This window comes from Vulpes lagopus, chromosome 1 (assembly GCF_018345385.1).
Source record: "Vulpes lagopus strain Blue_001 chromosome 1, ASM1834538v1, whole genome shotgun sequence".
NCBI classification, from domain to species: Eukaryota; Metazoa; Chordata; class Mammalia; order Carnivora; family Canidae; genus Vulpes; species Vulpes lagopus.
Genome location: NC_054824.1, coordinates 107,462,858 through 107,483,299, shown reverse-complemented (window position 1 = coordinate 107,483,299; position 20,442 = coordinate 107,462,858). Strand labels below are relative to the sequence as shown.

Sequence of the window (20,442 nt, the reverse complement as noted above, 5' to 3'; positions counted from 1 at the left end):
GATTTCTTCCTAACTTGTTGAAACAATGTTTGTTTGTTTTTAAGATTTTTATTTATTTGAGAGAGCATGAGCAGGGGGAAGGGCAAAGAGAGAGAAGCAGACTTCCCTCTGAGCATGGAGACCAGTGTAGGGCTGGAGCCCAATGGAGGGCTCAATCCCAGGACCCTGAGATCATGACCTGAGCTGAAGGCAGACACTTAATGACCAAGCCACCCAGGTGCCCTGAAACAATGTTTTAATACCTTTCTTAGCTTCACTCTTCTTTTCTGTGGCTAAACAGAAATACATGTTTTTAAAAAATACTCAACTTGTATCTAACAGCTACGCTAAATTTACCAATAACTATTATCTGTAGATTCTTTGGAATTTTCTTTATATACAGTTTTACCATTTGAGAATAACAATACTTTTGTTCCTTTCTGATTTTAATACCTTCAGTTTCTTTGGCCTTACCTGACTGCCTCAGAGCAGTATTGAAGAGAAGTGATGATGCTGGGGCTCCCTGACAGGGTGGGAAAGCTCTTCAGTATTTTATTTTTAAATTGGTTGTGTGCTACTGTGTGGTCATTTCCTCTTTGACAAAGCAGGAAAGACTATCCAATGGAAAAAAGACAGTCTCTTCAACAAATTATGTTGACAAAACTGGGCAGCAACATGCAGAAGAATGAAACTGGACCACTTCTTACACCATACACAAAAATAAATTCAAGAAGGATGAAAGACCTTGATGTGTGAGACAAGAATCCATCAAAATCCTGGAAGAGAATACAGGCAGCAACATCTCTGACCCCAACCATAGTAACTTCTTGTTAGACACATCATCGGAGGCAAGGGAAACAATAGCAAAAAATGAACTATTGGGACTTCAGATAAAAAGTTTCTGGACAGTGAAGGAAACAATCCACAAAACTAAAAGACCGCCTACTGAATGGGAGAGATATTTGCAAACGATGTCTCTGATAAAGGGCTTGTATCCAAAATAAAGAACTTAATAACAACACTGGAAAAATAAAAAAACCCAGTTAAGAAATGGGCAGAAGACATGAATAGACATTTCTCCAAAGAAGATATCCAGATGACTAAGAGACACGTGAAAAGATGTTCAATATCACTCATACAACCAAATCAAAACATCACAAATACAAACCAAAATCACAATGAGATACCACCTCTCACCTGTCAGAATGGCTAAAAATAACACAGAAGAGAACAGATATTGATGAGGATGTGGAGAAAGGAGAACCCTCTTATACTGTTGTTGGGAATGCAGGCTGCTGCAGCCACTCTAGAAAACAGTATGGAGGTTCCTCAAAGAGTTAAAAATAGAACTACCCTACAACCTCATAATTGCACTACTAGGTATTTACCCAAAAGATTAAAAAATACAGATTCGAAGGGATACATGCACCCTGATGTTTATAGCAGCATTATCAACAGTAGCCAAACAACTATGGAAAGAGCCCAAGGGTCCACTGACTGATGAATGGATAAAGATGTGGCATATATACACGGTAGAATGTTACTCAACCATCATAAAGACTGAAATCTTGCCATTTCAATGATGTAAATGGAGCCTAGAGTATATTATACTAAGCAAAATAAGGTAGAGAAAGACAAATACCATGTGATTTCACTGATGTAGAATTTCAGAAACAAAACAGATGAACATAGGGAAAGAAAAGAGAGAACACAAGAGCCTTTTTTTTTTTTTTTTTTTTTTTTTTTTTTTTTTTTTGTGAAGAGCCTCTTAACTATAGAGAACAAACAGTTGCTGGAGGGGACTTGAGTAGGGGCATGGGCTAAATGGGTGATGGGCATTAAGGGAGGGCACTTGTTAGGATGAACACTGGGTATTATATGTAAGTGGTGAATCATTACATTCTACTCCTGTAACCAGTGTTACACTCTATTAACTAACTACAATTTTAAAATTTGGAGGAAAACATAAATTGGATGTGTGCTGTAGGTTTTTATTTATCATCAATTTTTTAAATTCCATTCTGATATTTGTCTTCTAGTTTGTTTTTAACTTGTAAGGACGTTGAATCCTGTCAAATGCTTTTTTGCATCTGTCAAGGTAAACATAAGCTTTCTTTTTTTCTGGTAATGTGGCAAATCATAAATAGTTTTTGACTATTATACTGTTCTATAGTTGGAATAAACCTATCCTTTTTATAGATCATTGAATTTGCTTTGCTTATGGTCTTTTTAGAAGTTTGCATCTGTGTGAGTGAGAGGAACATCTTTTTGGTTTTGGGATCAAGGTTTTGATGGTCTCATTTTTGTCTATTTTTCTGAAAGAGTGTGTGTAAAAATGGTGCTGTTTTAAGATGGGTGCTGTTAGATTTGGATAGAATACATTGATGAAATCTTCTGAATCTGGAGTTTTCTTTAATACTTTTTAATTGCTAAATCAATGTCTTTTAAGATTTTATTTATTTGTGGGGGAGAGAGAGAGCATGTGAGCACAGCAGGGTGAAGGGTAAAAGGGAAAGGGAAAGGAACAAGCAGACTCCCCACTGAGCAGGGAACCTAACTTCGGGCTCGATCCCAGGATCCCAAGATCATGACCTGAGCTGAAGTCAGATGCTTCACCAGCTGAGCCACTCAAGTACCCTTCAATTTCTTTAATAGTTATAGGACTATTCTGATGTGTCAGTTTTAGTAAATTGTGGTTTCCTAGGAATTACATCTTTTATCTAAACTTGAAAATATATCACTCCATATAAATTGATAAATATTGACCATAATATCCTCTTGTGACTGCTTGATTGTTTAATATTTTAGGTTTTTTTTTTTAACCTTTTATTTATTCATGAGAGACACAGAGAGAGAGGCAGAGACACAGGCAGAGACTCAGGCAGAGGGAGAAGCATGTTCCCTGCAGGGAGCCTGATGGTGGGACTTGATCCCAGGACCCCAGGATCATGACCTAAGCCAAAGGCAGACATTCAACCACTGAGTCACCCAGGTGTCCCTAATTTAATTTTAAGTTCTTAAGGGACATCTTTATTGTTATGTATTAGCTTTTTTCCCTCCCTTTTTTCTAAGTCATTCTTTCCAGGTATTTCTCAATTTTATTAGTTCACTAATTTTATTTATTCTCTGTTTTCTATTCATATTATTTGGTGCTTATTTCCTTCCAAATATTTTCTGTGGATTTAATTTGTAGCTTTTCTAACTTATGGAGATAACCGTTCAGCTTAACTTTTCTGCCTTTCTGCTTTTCTTATATAAACATCTGATGTACAAATCTCCCTTTTAAAGGAAGGATTTTTTTGTGTCCCATACAATTTTTTACATCATATATGTCTAAATATGTCATACTATCTTTATTCCATTTAATGTATTTCCCAATATCTCTGGTCCATTGTGTATAACAGGTGTATTGCATAGTTTCCAAACATTTGGGGATTTTCCAAAATTTTAAATAGTGATTCTAGGCCTGTTGTACTGCAGTCAGAGAAACCTTGGTTTTAGTCCTTTGAAATTTTTTGAAACATGATAAATAGCTCAGGATTTGTTCCATTTTTATTTTTTATTTTTATTTTTTTGAACTATTTTATTTATTCATGAGAGACACAGAGAAGAGAGAGAAGCAGAGACACAGGCAGAGGGAGAATCAGGCTCAATGCAGGGAGCCTGATGTGGGACTTGATCCCAGGACTCCAGGATCATGCCCTGGCTGAAGGCAGGTGCTAAACTGCAGAGCAACCCAAGGATCCCCTGTTCCATTTTTTAAAAATATTTTCTATGCATGTGACAGGAATGCCTGTGGTGTGATCCTTGGTTGCTTTCTTCTCTATATTTTATTCAGGTAAAACTTATTAAATCAGAGTGTTGAAACTATCTTTAAAATTATTGTACTTGTTCTTTGGGTTACTTAGATATTAAACTGTCACACTGTCATTATGAATTTGTCTGATATTCACTTTTATTCTGGTAGTATTTACTTTAAAAATTTTTGAAGCTATGTTTTTTAGGTACATACAAATTAGAATTGTTGTCTTTCTGAAGAGGGACACTATATCATACTTAAAGGGTCTATCCAACAAGAGGACCTAAAAATCCTCTTAATGTGGCATTTCATTGGTATTGGTTGTGATCTCTCACAACCCTTAATGTGGGAGCCCTTCATGTGGGAGCTGCCAAGTATATCAATCAATTAAAAACTAAATAAAGACCTACTTAGATAATAATACACTAATAGTAGGAGACATCACGGCACTTTCTGCAAATGACAGATCTTCTAAGCACAACATCTCCAAAGAAACAAGAGCTTTAAATGATACACTGGTCCAGATCGATTTCACAGATATATACGGAACTTTGCATCCGAACTCAACTGCATAAACATTCTTCTCAAAAGTACATGGAACTTTCTCCAAAATAGACCACATACTGGTCACAAATCAGGTCTCAACCAATACCAAAAGATTGGAATATTCCCCTGCATATTTTCAGACCATAGTGCTTTGAAACTTGAACTCAATCACAAGAAGAAATTTGGAAGAAAATCAAAACACATGGAGGTTAAGAGCATCCTGCTAAAAGATGAATCAGTCAATCAACAAATTAGAGAAGAATTAAAAAGATTCATGGAAACTAATGAAAATGAAGATACAACTGTTCAGAATCTTTGGGATACAGCAAAAGCAGCCCTAAGAGGGAAATACATTGCAATACAAGCATTCCTCAAAAAATTGGAAAAGACTTAAATACATAAGCTAAGTTCGCACCTAAAGGAACTGGAGAAAGAACAGCAAATAAAACCTACACCACGCAGAAGAAGAGAGTTAATAAAGATTTGAGCAGAATTCAATGAAATAGAGACCAGAAGAACTGTAGAACAGATCAACAAAATCAGGAGTTGGTTCTTTGAAAGAATTAATAAGATAGATAAATCATTGGCCAGCCTTATTAAAAAGAAAAAAGACTAAAATTAATAAAATCACAAATGAAAAAGGAGAGATCACAACCAATACCAAGGAAATACAAACGATTTTAGAAACAGATTATGAGCAGCTATACACCAATAAATTAGGCAATCTGGAAGAAATGGACTCATTTCTGGAAAACCACAAATTACCAAAACTGGAACAGGAAGAAATAGAAAACCTGAACAGGCCAGTAAACCAGGGAGGAAATTGAAGCAGTCACCAAAAACCTCCCAAGACACAAAAGTCCAGGGCCAGATGGCTTCTCAGGGGAATTCTATCAAACATTTAAAGAAGAAACAATACCTATTCTACTTGCAAGATACATCTATGAAGGCATGGGAAATAAAAGCAAAAATGAATTATTTGGACTTAAGATAAAAAGCTTCACAGCAAAAGAAACAGTCAACAAAACTAAAAGACAACCTACAGAATGGGAGAAGATATTTGCAAACGTCATATCAGATAAAGGTCTGGTATCCAGGATCTATAAAGAACTTCTTTTTTTTTTTTTTATTTTTTTTTTTTATAAAGAACTTCTTAAACTCCATACCCAAGAAACTAACAATCCAATCATGAAATGGGCAAATGACATGAACAGAAATTTCACCAAGAAGACCTACACATGGCCAACAAACACATGAGAAAATGCTCTGCATCACTTGCCATCAGGGAAATAGAAATCAAACCACAATGAGATACCACCTCACACCAGTGAGAATGGGGAAAATTAACAATAGAGGAAACAACAAATGTTGGAGAGGATGTGGAGAAAGGAGAACCCTCTGGCACTGTTGGTGGGAATGTGAACTGGTGCAGCCACTCTGGAAAACTGTGTGGAAGTTCCTCAAAGAGTTCAAAATAGAACTGTCCTACGATCCAGCAGTCACACGGCTGGGATTTACCCCAAAGATACAGATGCAGTGAAACGCCGGGACATCTGCACCCCAGTGTTCATAGCAGCAATGTCCACAATAGCCAAACTGTGGAAGTAGTTTCGGTGTCCATCGACAGATGAATGGATCAAGAAGATGTGGTCTCTATATACAATGGAATATTACTCAACCATGAGAAAGGATGCATACCTACCATTTGCTTTTACGTGGATGAAACTGGAGGGTATTATGCTTTGTGAAGTAAGTCAATCGGAGAAGGACAAACATATGGTCTCATTCATTCGGGGAATACAAAGAATGATAGGGATTAAAAGAGAAAGGAGAGAAAATGAGTGGGAAATATCAGTGAGGGTGACAGAACATGAGAGACTCCTAACTCTGGGAAACCAACCAGGGTAGTGGAAGGGGAGATGGGTGGGGGGGTTGGGGTGACTGTGTGACGGGAACTGAGGGAGACACTTGATGGGATGGGCACTGGGTGTTATGCTATGTTGGCAAATAGAACTCCAATTAAAAAAATATAAAGAAAAGAAAATAGAATTGCTATCTCTGGTGAATCAAACCTTCTAGAAGTCCTTGTGTATGACTGCCTTTGTCTGCAGTTATACTTAATAATCTTAGGTCTAGTCTTATATTAACATCGGTAACAGTAGCTTTCTTTAGTGTCTAGTTATTTAGTGCTTGCATGTTCTATCTTTTCCTATTTTGGTTTTAACCTTTCTAAATCTTTTAGATGTTTCTCTTCTAAGTACATAGCACTGAATTTTATTTTTCAAGTAGTTGCACAGTCTATTTGTATTTAGTGGAATTACCAATATATATAGCATTTGAATCTGCTCTCTATTCATTTTCATTCTTTTTCTTTTGTACATTCTGTGGTTTTTAAAAATTATATTATTCAGTTTCTTCCATTTATTAATTTGGTGATTATTTATTCTTTCCCTGTTATTTTAGTAATTACCCAAGAAATTATAACTTGTTTTCTTCACTGACTAATGTTGAATAAAAATTGGGTGGTGGTTGTTTTGTCTTTTTTGCCTTACTAAACATTACAAGGACCATAAAACACTCAATTTTTTCCGCTTCAGTCTTAAAAGATACCCCAAAGATAATAAAAAATATACTTAAAAGATACCCTTGTTTCTACTTTGTTTTATATTTTAATTCTCTTTTTAAACTCCATAAGCCATTATGATGATGATGGTGATGGTAATTACTGTTATTATAGAAATTCAGTATGCATCTCTAATTTTCCATCTGAGATTAGTTTTCTTTTGCTTGAAAAATATCCTTATAATTATCCTTATAATTTCTTTTAGTAAGGGTCTGCTTGTAATGAATTTTCTGTTTTTGTCTCTAAAAATCTTTATTTCACTTTTATTTTTGAAGCATATGTTTGTTTAGTACAGAGTTCCATGTTAGAAATAGTTCAGCAATTTGAAATAGATCATTTCCCATTTCATTGTAAAAGTCTGTTCTCAATCTTATTGTTAACTTTACTAAAGATAATGTATTTTACTATCTCTGGCTGCTCTAAAAATTTTTATCTTTGATTTTTATCTATTTTACTGTGATGTGCTTAGATATCTTTTGTTTTATCCTGCTTAGTGTTTGTAGACCTCCTAAAGTCTTGGATTGTTGACTTTCACAAATTTTAGAAAATTCTTAGCCAGTATATCTTCCAAGAAACCATTTGTTCCATTTTCTGTTCTTTTTCTTTTGAGAGTTCAGGTACAAGTATGTTAGGTTTTCTCAGAGTAGCCCCTTTTTCTGTTCCTACTGTTCTGTTGTGTATTTTCTGTTACTTTCTCTTTCATAGTTCATTCTGAATTTTTTTTCATACTTCTAAGTCTCATTCTTTTTTCAATTTGTTATGAAATTGAATCCAATTTGTTATGAAATCCATCCACTGGGTTCTTAATTTGTTACTGTATTTTTTATTATATGATTTACATTTAATTCTTTTTAATAATTTCTAGTCCTCTGATTCTCAGTATTGTCTTTTATTTCCTTAAGTATGATTTAGAGTTTATGTTTTAGATACTTTAGATTTACTTGTGTTTTGGATTCTGATAACTTCATTGCTGTATATTCCTCATGAGTCTGTTTCTCTGTGATTTGGGCCGCATTATCTTGGAACATCATGTGTCATTCATTAATGGAAGGGTGGACTTTTACATGAAATATCACTGAAATAATTTGAGGCCATGGGAGGTACAATATTCTTGATAGGATTTGTTTGCTTCTAACATGAATGAGGAATATTAGCAGTCTCAGATCACTTCAGTCCAGTTACTGAGATTGAGCTGATTGGAGCTGGCCCTGCGTCCTTATGAGGGCCAGCCTAATTTTGGTTTTCCTTTTCTCCGAAGGTGTGTAGCCCTTTGTGGTCTCATCTGAAAGCATGGGTGTTTACTACTACTACTCCCTACCCCTAATCATTGTTGGGCACGGAACTCTGTTTTTATAACCTCACTCCCATAAGAATAGCTTTACTGAGTTTCTTCTTAAACTGTTATCTCCAGCATCATCTGGAAGCAACAGATCCCCTACAGGGAAGAACCTCCTCAGTACTGGTATTGATTCTTGTCTTGGATTTTGGTCCAGTAGTTTCTTGTTTATTTTTTAGCTCTCCAGTGCCTTCTGAGAGATGCTTCTGGATATGCTATCCACCTCTAATTGCTCTCAGCCAGAGTTAGTTTGCATTGCTTAGTTTGCCATTACTGGAGGTAGAAGTCTTAACTTGGATTTTTAAATAATTAGGTAGGCTTGTGTTTCTTTGCTTTTGGTTCCATTTCAGTTGTTTGCCTATGGTTCCTATTTATGTCTTGTTTATAAATAACTGTTAACAATTGAATGAAACTACCAGGAATTATAGTTGGAATCACAATGGCCCAGTGGTTTCTCAATCTCAGTATCTTAATTTTTTGTTTTGTTTTTTAAAGCGTTTATTTGTTTTTTGACAGAGAGAGAGAGAGAGAGAGAGAGAAAGGGCCCAACCAGGGGAAGAGGAAGAGGGAGAAGCAGATTCCTCCCTGAGCAGGGAGCTCAATGCAAGGCTCTATCCCAGGACCCTGGGATTATGACTTGAGCTGAAGGTGGACACTTAACCAATCGAGCTACCCAGGCGCCCCAATTTTTTGCTTTAAATTATTGTCTGGTTCAGTTTTAACACCTTTTTAGCATCTCTTTAACTCCTGAAGATTTTTATGTAATTGATAATCCAAGTCTGTGAGTAACCCAATACTCTATAGTTAAAGTTGATCACAAGTGTCTTTTTTTTTTATTAGGGTATTTAATCGGTATACCATTAACTTCTAGCTGCTGTTAAATTTTAGGTAATATCTAAAGATTAAACTAGTATGTACGTGTCCACGGAACTGAGTAAATTTATCTGATGTGGATTTTCTTCTTTCTAGGACAATTTCTTCATGAGTAGTAAACCCCAAAGAGACAAAAGCAAGATACCTACTGGTGGTGATTCTGTACTTAGGATAAGCACCATTGCTTCAGCCATTGCAGATGCGTCAGTGAGTACTGATCCTTCCCAACTTGCTGCCATGATCAAGGCACTTTCAAATAAAACCAGAGAGAAAACTTTTAAGAAGGATAATAAACAAAAGGACTATTCCACTGTGTCTCATTTCTTACCTAGTGATACAGAAAAAAGTGGTGGCTCCAGCATGTTTGATATGGAGAAATACCTTAAAAAAACAGAAGTTAGTAGATATGAAGGTGGACTGGAAAACTTTTCAAGAGCTAGTACGTCTGATATTTGGGATTTATCTTTGCCCAAAGAACGGACTACACAAGACATCCATACAGTGGACTTAGGTGCTACTAATAAAAATATAAGGGAACCAGAAGAAAATACAGTATTTACTTTTTATGGTGAAAATGGAAAGAGTGAGAATCAAGAATCATTTAGAACAAACTTTCCACATTCAATTCTTACAAATCGAAAAGAGAGTGAAAATACAGTAGTTGATGTGAAGACCTGTCCTATTGACAACAAATTACCAGACATTGGTAACTGTGAAACAGCTCCATCAGTATCCACTCCAAAATCTGATAGTTATTCATTAGTAAGGAATCCCAGGATAGCATCTGTTTGGCTGTCAGAAGAGTGTGAAGAAATACCAAATAATGGAGAAAATCAGAGGCAAAATGAATGTGCTAGTGAAGCAAGCAACAGTGAAAAACATGTGACTTTTGGAAAACATTGCATAGTTGCACCTAAAAATGTTGGTAAGTTGAAGTAACTGGTCATGTTCACAGAATTATAAGTGATTTTGTTGTTGTTCTCATTGAAAAATAACACCTTTCTGATAGATTTGGAAAATCACTGTCCTGAACATGGTGGACATGGCTCAGAGGATGACCAGGATAGCTTCAGACCTTCCTCTTCTCCACCGAATCATTCTTCTCCTAGTGAAACTTCTGGAACAAGTTTATCAGGGTAGGTGCTTACCTTTTTTTTTTTTTTTTTCTATAATAAAAATACATGTTCAGTATAAGAAAATTGAAAAAAGTGTAGAGAAGAAAAATGTCATTTATAGGTTCATTTCTCAAAGGTAGCCATTGCAAATATTTTTTTAATTTGTTTCAAGCCATTTTTCTGTGCAAATTTATATACTTTGTTGTTTTCACTTATAATGATTCTTTTTATTTAAGAGAAAATTAGTAATGTTACAGTCTACACAGTGAATCAGTCATGGATTATTTGATGCCCTGGTGGATAATGGTAGATACTATATTTTATTATGTTTTGCCATTTTATTTTTTGTCTGTTTTGCCATTTGAGATGAACAACTTTGCCTATAAAAATTTTTTTTGTTTTGTCTGACTTCATAAGGCTAGATATCTAGAAGTGAAACTATTAGCAAATTATTTTTTAAATAGGTCTTAAAGACTCATGTTCTCACCTCAGTGTATGATGAGAATATCAATCTCACTGTTTTCTTAACAGCATTTGAAATAGCTTAAAGGTTTGGATTTTTTTTATCTTATAGTATTAATTTGATTTTTTAAGACTTGAGATTGATAAATACTAGAAAAAGAATACTGATACTTCATAGATTTTAACTGAAGCTGTAAACTAATTTAACCATCAAATTATAAGGACTTTTTAAAACGTAATTTTTAAAAATGCCATAATTTGCATTATTCAAAAACTGCATACATATATGGGTATATGTGTGTATAACTTTTGAACAATGTAAATTCATTGCTTTATGAAATGTATACATGTGTATTTATGTGTAGATGCACTCATGCACATGTGTTGTATTTTCCTTCATTACTGTGTTCCTTGTCTGCTTGTTCCTGACTCCCTTCCCACCACGGAACTGCTGTATTAGTTTCTTAGGTATTCTAGAGTTTCTTTATGCATGCATAACAAAATATAAATAAATATTCTTACTGTCATCCCTTTTTATACTCAATATCGGGTCCTTTTCACATGTTTGACTATAGAAGGCTTCATTTGTATTATAGTCACTTTGGTCATGTGAAATTGATCTATAGGGTAATTTCTCAGAAATGAGCTTCTTGGGGATCCCTGGGTGGCGCCGCGGTTTGGTGCCTGCCTTTGGCCCAGGGCGCGATCCTGGAGACCCGGGATCGAATCCCACGTCGGGCTCCCGGTGCTTGGAGCCTGCTTCTCCCTCTGCCTATGTCTCTGCCTCTCTCTCTCTCTCTCTCTCTCTCTCTCTCTCTGTGTGTGTGTGTGTGTGACTATCATAAATAAATAAAAATTAAAAAAAAAAAAAAGAAATGAGCTTCTTGGATCAAAGAGTATTTGTATGCATACTCATAGTTAAATTAGTACAACCACTCCATAAGGGTACTGATTTAGTTTTCCTACCAACAGTTTAAGAGAGAGCCTGTTTTCCCATACCCTCATCAACAGAATGTTTATAAAACTTTTTGATGGTTGACATTTTGATAGGCAAAAGAAATAGTATCTCAGTATAACTTTAATTCATATTTTTGAGGTGTGATGGTGAGCATCATTTCCTCTGTATTTGCTATGACTATCCATGTTTGTTGCTCCTTTTTTTCATGGATTTTTAGTCTTTTTGTGGTTTCCATTTCTAGGAACCCTTGATGTATTAGGGAGAATGAATAGCCCTTTGTAAAGAAGGAGTTATAGTTCCAAGTCTTTAGAAGTATTTTTTTTTTTTTGGTTTTACTTTGCTTGTAGTTTTTTGCCATACAGAAAGTTGATTATTAAATTTACAAATTTTGTCTTTTATGGCTTTTTTTTTCTTTTTTGAAGAAGGCAGGGAGGGAGAGAGAATCTTTTTTTTTTTTTTTTTTTTTTTTTTTTTTATGATAGAGAGAGAGAGAGAGAGAGGCAGAGACACAGGCAGAGGGAGAAGCAGGCTCCATGCACCGGGAGCCCGATATGGGATTCGATCCCGGGTCTCCAGGATCGCGCCCTGGGCCAAAGGCAGGCGCCAAACTGCTGCGCCACCCAGGGATCCCTGAAGAAGGCAGGGAGGGAGAGAGAATCTTAAGCAGTCTCTATGCCCAGCGTAGAGCTTGATGTGGGGCTCAGTCTCACAACCCTGAGATCATGACCTGAACCAAAAGCAAGAGTCAGACACTTAACTGACTGAATTACCTAGGTGCCCCTCTTATGGCTTTATAAAAGATTTTTATATGTTTCCCTATTGCAAGATTTTAATTAATAGAAAAACTTACCTAAACAGTGAAATTACCAAAAATGTTCAGTAATTAGAAACAGGTTGAAATTAAATCTGATTTCAAAGTTACCTCGTAAGTTTTTCCCTAGTTGCCATTGGAGTTTTGCATATTTATCTGAAGTGGTACGGGTAAGCTAGAACTATTAGTAGAGGGCTAAAATTCTTTCCTGTTTCAGTGACACTTAACACTTTTTCATATGCACAGCCTCCACTTAACAGTTTATGTGTGTAAGACATTAGAAATCCTCTAGCCCAACCAAATTTGAAGGTTATCTGTCCTTGACTTGTCATGACTGATGTCATCTACTGATTTTTCTTCGTCTCGCCTCTAATAATTGTCTGTAAAGTTATCTGAGCATTTATCTTTGTACTGTTTAAATATGCTTCTGCTTCTGACACTTGCTTTGCCAGTTTTTAAATAATATTCTTTGAGTCCCATTTTATTAGTTTCCCATGGCTGCCATAACAAAGTGTCACAAACTGGGTGGCTTAACACAACAGAAAGTTATTGCCTCACACTCTGTAGGCTGGAAATTCAGGCCACGTTCCCCCTGAAGCTTTTAGGGAAGGGGATACCTGGCTGGCTCAGTTGGTAGAGCCCGTAACTCTTGATTTGAGGGTTGTGAAGTCTAGCCCCTTGTCGCGTGTAGAGATTACTTACAAATAAATCCTTTCAACTGAAGCTTTTACAGGAGAAAGCTTCCTTACATCTTCCACCTTCTGGTAGTCGTAGGCATCCATTGGTTTGTAGACAAACTAATCTGTCTCTGTATTCCCATTGGATTAAGAGCCCAGTCTATTCCACTTTGATCTTATTTTAACTAATTACATCTGCAGTGACCCCATTTCCAAATAAGGTCCGTTTACTTAATACCATTCTGAAGTATCGGGTCTTAATACTTAAACATTTTTTTTGGAAATACTCAACCCATAATAGCATCTTTGGCCAATGACACAATTAAGGAGCTCATTCTCATGTTCTTTCGCTTTCCACCTTTTTCTTTTTTAGTTATGTAATTTCTACATTGGCATTTCATTTACATTTTGATTCATCACCATATCCTACACTTGTTTAATTTCTATTCTGTAGTTAAATATATTCTTTTCTAGCCATCAGGTGTCCGCCGCCCCCCCCGCCCCCCCGCCCCAACTGACTAAAGTTTGTACTGTGGTCGTTTACTCAGAGGACAGAGGAAACAGTACTTGCTAGGCTCTTTTATGTTCCACGGTTAAACTGTGGCTTTTATAATGAAAGCATAGCAGGCTGTGTTTCAAATTGTTTGCTTCTGCTTTCATTCTATATATATATATATATATATATTTATTTATTTATTTATTTATTTATTTATTTACTTATTTACTTATTTATTTATTTATTTATTTATGGTAGGGATTGTTTTCCTGTTTCTGTGGAATGTAAGAGGGAAATCTGAGGCACCCCAGTTCTTCTTGCCTCACAATTGACTTGATTTTTTTTTTTTTTGTAAGCTTCTGCCAGAGATGCTCTCTTTCAAGTCTAGTTTAATTTGATTAGGCTGTATTTCTTGTTGACTCTTAATAGTTACTCTTCAATATATGGATTCGAGCATTTATTTATTAAGGAAAATTTGCTCCAGCCCCCAGACTTCAGTGATGCAAACGTGGGATCTGTTTTGCTTGACTTCGGCATTTATTGTCTCTTTAATCCGTTAAGAACTACTATTTTGGAAAAATTATAGATCCACAGGATGTTACAAAGATCTTACAGAGGGGTTACCATTTCCCCTAGTAGTTACGTCTCCCATCATTAATGGTGTCTGCACCAGGAACTTGTCCTGGGTACAGTGTCATGTTATCACAGATGTGAATTCATGTAACTGCCACCCAAAAATCAGAGATACAGAACTTCAGCATCACCACAGTGATCTGCCTCTTTATTGGTTTCATCTTGTTTGCATTTCACATTTTAATCTCTGCATTCCTTACAGTGTTTTCTGCAGTGTTCTTTCCTCCTGCGTACTTTCCAGTTTTATCTTGTTTTCTGTGGTTTTGGTATTTCTTAAATTGTATATGAAGGCATTTAATAAAAACTCTTAAGTACTCTTATCTAAAGCCTTCCATTATTATTGTTTTCCTTCACACTGCTCTTAGAGGCAGAATGCTGGCTGGCTGGTCTTACTCTTGGACCCACCTGATTTTGTGTGTGTGTATATGTGTGTGTGTGTGTGCATGTGTGCACTTCTAAGAAAATTATCTATTATGTGTAAGAAAGAGACCTTAGGGAGATACTGAAGTTTCTCATGAACTTAGTCATGATATTTTGAATGAGGGCATGATGTTTAACCTCTCTGGAGTGACCATGGAATTGATTAGCTAGCCAGGCACCTGCACCCCCACCTCTTAGTGTGGGGCAAAACCACAGGACATAATGGGAAAAGGCCAATTTAGAAGAGCATAAGTGTGCTCTGAATTAAAATCACTGAGGAAGATGAAACGAGAGTGATGAGATGTTGCTGAGTTGCTCAGCATACGTGTTTTGCTACTATAGCCACTAAAGCAAATAATACCACTGGAGATCTCTCCATCAGTCTCTGGCCTGTAGATTAACCCATGAATCATTTTGGGGTGTGGTTTAGTCTACTAGCATGCTTACTGTCAGGTTTCTGGCTCATTCCTAACCTAATTTTAGGCTTTCACAGTATGCATTGTTAGATTTTTACTGATGTATAATTAACATACAGTGAAATACACAGATCTTTGGGGTTTCATTCAGTGTTTCTGGACACTTACATACCTGTTTAAAACCACCACCTAAGATATATAGGACATATACATCCCCCGCCATTCACAGTCCTTTGCTGTTTTCATGTCAGTTGTCCTCCTTCCCCACCCCCACTCAACCACTCACTTTTTCTTTTTTTTTTTTTAACCACTCACTTTCTGGTTTGTATCATCATAATTTAGTTTTGGCTCTTACTACATTTGAATGGAATCGTACATTTTTCTGTGTCTAGCTTCCTCCGCTTAACATGTTTCTGAGATTCATCCTTGGTTACCTGTACCAGTAGCTCCTGGTGCTCATAGCTGTTGGAGCACACTGTCGAGTGACTGTGGCCGTGCTGTGTATCTGTTCTCCTGTTGCACAACATGCATTGTCATTTAAGCCTCATTTCCAGGTCTGTTTATTTAGGTTCCTATTGCAGCTTTCTCTCCTTTTTCCCTTATCACCTTGAAATGCCTCTGTCAGTTTCTTAGTTGGTTTTCCAGGATTATGATAAACTGTATGCACAGTTAATTTCTTCAGCTGAGGAAGTTTTTTGTTTTCTGTTACTTTTGGTAATTGGCTGGGTTCCACCTATTCTTTCTTCCTTTTGAGAACGCTGGTTTCCAATTAGTTAACATTCCCTTCTCTGGTCATTTATGACTGTTTCCCTAATTTTCATTTTTTATACATTCACTCTACTGTGGGTTAGCTGCTCAAGGGTTTATTCTCTGTATCACTGATTTTCTGTAGCATCAATTATACTTTTTATTGCTGCCAGCATCGACTTTGATTTTGTATTTATTTTAATTGAAGTCCTCCTTTACTTTTTAATTATGGTAAAATGAGTGTGATTTATTTTTTTGAGTGTGATAATTTTATTCTTTTTCTCTGGTTTCTGCCACCTGGTATTCTTGAGTGTTGTGTGTGTTTTAGACTATTGATTTGAGATAGAGAAGTGCACAGATGGAGTTGGAGTGGGGAGGGGAAGGGCAAACAGAGAGGGAGAAGCAGATTCCCCACTGAGCAGGAAGCCTGACTCGGGGGCTTGGTGCCAGGACCCTAAGTTCATGACCTGAGCTGAAGGCAGATGCTAAACTAATGGAATCACCCAGGCTCCCCTAAGTAGTAGTTGTTTATATTCACAATATACTGTTGGTCAAAATTTTCATCTCTTCAGTGGCAACATTTTTATGGAAAATGTACTTTATCTGTTAAGTTTTGCTGCTCATTAGCATTCCTTTTAACTAGCTGGTCTTCCAGCTGGTTTCCAGCAGGTGCATAGAGGCGACATAGGCCTTCAAGTTCCAGAAACACTTAGGTATCTGTGTGGCTGACGCCTTGGCAGTTGTGAATTCCTTTGAAGTTTGACATCTCAACTAAAATTTCTCTTTATTTCCATGTTCGTTTGTTTTTTTTTTTCAGCAGGGGAAAGGCAGAGGGAGAGGGAAAGAATCTTAAGCAGGCTCTGTACCCACGCAGAGCCTGATGTGAAGCTTGATCTCACAATCCTGAGGTCATGACCTGAGCTAAAAACAGGAGTTGGATGCTTAACTTACTGAGCCACTCAGGAACCTCTATTTCCAAGTGTTCTGACGGTACACTTCTCATTACTTGAAATAATACACCCAAAATGCATTTGTTTCTTTCAGTCAGAGGAACTAGACTAGCACCTGGGTGGCTCAATTGGTTAAGCATCTGCCTTTAGCTCATGTCGTGATCCTGGGGTCCTGGGATCCAGCCCCGCTTCTCCCTCTCCCTCTACCCCACTCATGTTCTCTCTCCTCTCTCTTATTCATTATTCTCTTTCTCTCAAGTAAATAAATAAATAACTTTTAAAAAAGAACTAGACTAATATACCACATTACCCCCAATAACTTAGAATTTTTTGTATCATGGTGTGTGTGTGTGTGTGCACACATCTGTGTGCATATGGGAACCCATGTAGATACATGTCATGCACAAGCTAAAATAGGCCTGAAGCAATTTGGTTAATATTCTGTCTCCGTTGGTTAGAAATTAACTAACTAGATTTTGTCAATACCACTGTGTTGATTTGGGGCTTTTTAAAAATCCAGAATTCAGAATGAGACTTTCTTTGTGTTTGTTGCCCAGCTTAGTATTCTGAACTTTGTGCAAAAGAAGGGTTTTGGTAAAATTCTGTCCAATAAGGGCTGAACTGAAACTAAATGGCAGAGTGTACATGCAGCAGGTGCAGCAGCTGACATTGGCAGCAGTGCTTCCTGTCTGTTGGGACTGTGCCATTCTCTTCAGGTGGTGCTGCCTCTTTCCTCTCCTTACATCGGGCTGGGTTGCCCCTGTGCTAGGGATTGGCTCACAGAAGGTGGTGTGTATATGAGATAGATGTGGGATCTAACTATATTTGTTGTTTTCTAATCTTTTTTCTTAATGTCCTAAACATCTTTCGGAGTCAAGGGATAGTACTCAACAGCATAATTTAAAATAGCTGAATAGTGTTTTATTGCATGTTTGTGCCATAATTTCCATAGCCTAATTTCTCTTACATGTTAATACCTATCCTTTTGGCAAAATCTTTATGGTTAGCATTGATTTCCCCTAATTAATTTTAGGATTAATTCCTAGACTTAGAATGTCAGAGTCAAAGTGGCTTTGATATGCATTGCTTAATTGCTCAGTCAGAAGTTGTCCCACTTCATATTCCACTCAGCAATGTACAACTGATTTCATTTCTTTACACTTAAGTACGTGATTGTTTTCTTTTTTTTAATATTTTATTTATTTATCCATGAGAGACACAGAGAGAGAGAGGCGCAGAGACACAGGCAGAGGGAGAAGCAGGTTCCATGCAAGGAGCCCGATGTGGGACTTGATCCTGGGTCTCCAGGATCACACCCCGGGCTGCCGGCGGCGCTAAACCACTGCGCCACCGGGGCTGCCCACGTGATTGTTTTCATCTGTGCTCTTTGAGGCCAGGAACTTTTGAATGCTTAACTTGATGCTTTATATCAGGTATTCAGTAAGTGTTTATCAAATGAATAGCTAACATTGTTAGGCAACTATATATGAGGTTTATTAATGAAAATGCCACAGCCTTGGGACGCTTGGGTGGCTGAGTGGCTGAGTGGCTGTCTGCCTTTGGTTTGGTGTGTAATCCCGGAGTCCCAGGATCGAGTCCCACATCGGGCTTCCTATATGGAGCCTGCTTCTCCCTCTGCCCATGTCTCTACCTCTCTCTCCCTGTGTCGTTCATGAATAAATAAATAAAAATATGTTTTTAAAATGCCACCTAAATAAATAAATAAATAAATAAATAAATAAATAAATAAAAAATTTAAAAATGCCACAGCCTTTTTCTTTTATTATAGTTTACCAAGTATTTCACTCAATAGGAATATGATTTAGAATTTAAGATAATTAAGACTGAAAATCCATGGTTGAGTTATCATATATGGCAGCTAGAGCAGAGACTTAGATTAACAAGCCCATTGGGCAGGCAGAAATGGCTTTTTGTTAGTGTAGATAAAGTTAGATAAGGGAATGGAAAACTAATCATGAGATGTTTGCCCTTTCAGGTGTGCTTTAGAGTCTTTTGGTTCAGCAGCTCCTCAGAAGCCCCCCTGTGAGAGTGAGTCATCTCCATTGGTGTGTCCACCAGCCAGTGTGAGTAGGCTGACTTACGTGTCTGAACAAGAGAGCACCTGTCCCACTACAGCCTCAGATCATGGCCTTGAGGATCGCAAGGTGGGCAGCATTTCTGTTATTTCTTTAGGAAGGCTTATGGCTTTAAAGTGATACCGATGTAGCAGTCAGAGTGAAGTTTAGGCCTGTGTAATTTCTGTTGCTTGTTTTACCTTTAAAACGTGTGTGTGTGTGTGTGTGTGTGTGTGTGTGTTTTGATCAAATAACTACTCATGCTAATAGGCAGTAGAAGTACAGCTCTTTAGTATCTGCTCTCTAAAATCTTTCAGTCTGGTGGAGGGTACTTGCCAGACACAGTGGAATGAAGTAAGTACACTGTGATCCATCCACCTATGCTGTGGGATTTAGAGGGAGGTAACTACAAATCTGACTGGACCTGATGATGGTTCAACAGAGCTTTATGGAGGGATAAGTAATGTATTGAAGCTGTATTTTGTAAGACTACTTGGCAGGGAGGAAGTAGACAAACAAATGGGGGAATGTATGGAGTTGTAAAATAAACACTGCGTTTGAAGGACCCTCGGAAGTTTGGAATGTCTGCAGTGAATTGTACATGGTGAAAGGAGGAAAGGCCAAACGTGAAGAGTCTTGTATGTAAAATTTGGGAGTTCGAAGGCATAAGCAAGACACTGATGTGATCTGTGTTGATATTTAATTTTTTATTTTTATGTTTTGAAGACTTTATTTGAGAGTAAGGGAGTGCAAGCATGTGCATGAGTGACTGCAGGAGCCAACGTAGGGGAAGGGAAGAGGCAGAGGGAGAGGAAGAAGCAGGCTACCCCCTCAGCAGCTCTACCCCAGGATCCTGGGATCATGACTGGAGCTGAAGGCATGTGATTAACCGACTGAGCCACCCAGACACCTCTGTGTTGATGTTTTAAAAGCTCATGGCACTAGCACTGTGGAGGAGGCATTAAGCAGGGGCAAGATTACAATCAGGAAACTTTGACACGAGGCTGCTATAGTCAGGCAAGACATGGCGTGAGCCTGGATTAAAGTAGTGGCAGTGGGGTTGGGAGAGAAGCAGGTAGATCTGAAAGATTTATGTGTGAGAAACTAGACATTTACTTATTTTTATTTTTTAAAGATTTTATTTATTTGAGAGAGGGAGAGAGAGAGAACATGAGCAGGGAGAGGAAGAGGGAGACACAGGCTCCCCACTGAGCAGGGAGCCTGATGCAGGGCTCAATACCAGGGCCTTGGGATCGTGACCTGAGCTGGAAGCAGGCGCTTGACCAGCAAAGCCACCCAGGCACCCCGAAGCTAGACTTTTATTATCTATGTGTGTGTTTTGTGAATATGACAGTATTCAATTTTTTAGTGGGCTGAATATGAATATGGTATGCAATATAGCTCTACTCCACCAAGCCCTTACTAAATATATCCAGTAAAGTTACTATATGTATGGTGTCATGTTGGACAAATCATTGAAAGCCATCTTTTTGATGACGCCTTTGAGCGTTGGGTCTCTGTATTCT

The 20,442-nt window shown here is 37.4% G+C and overlaps 1 protein-coding gene across 6 annotated transcripts in view; it reads left to right on the top strand.

The window, feature by feature from the left end:
- Positions 1–20,442, top strand: part of CEP192 (centrosomal protein 192) — a 159,794-nt gene that overhangs the window by 69,735 nt on the left and 69,617 nt on the right. For all 6 annotated transcript variants that reach the window (XM_041767448.1, XM_041767440.1, XM_041767443.1 and 3 more), the window contains 3 exons: positions 9,253–10,081; positions 10,166–10,292; positions 18,838–19,006. In XM_041767448.1, coding sequence (XP_041623382.1) covers positions 9,253–10,081; positions 10,166–10,292; positions 18,838–19,006 — 1,125 coding nt within the window. The remainder of the gene's footprint in view (positions 1–9,252; positions 10,082–10,165; positions 10,293–18,837; positions 19,007–20,442) is intronic.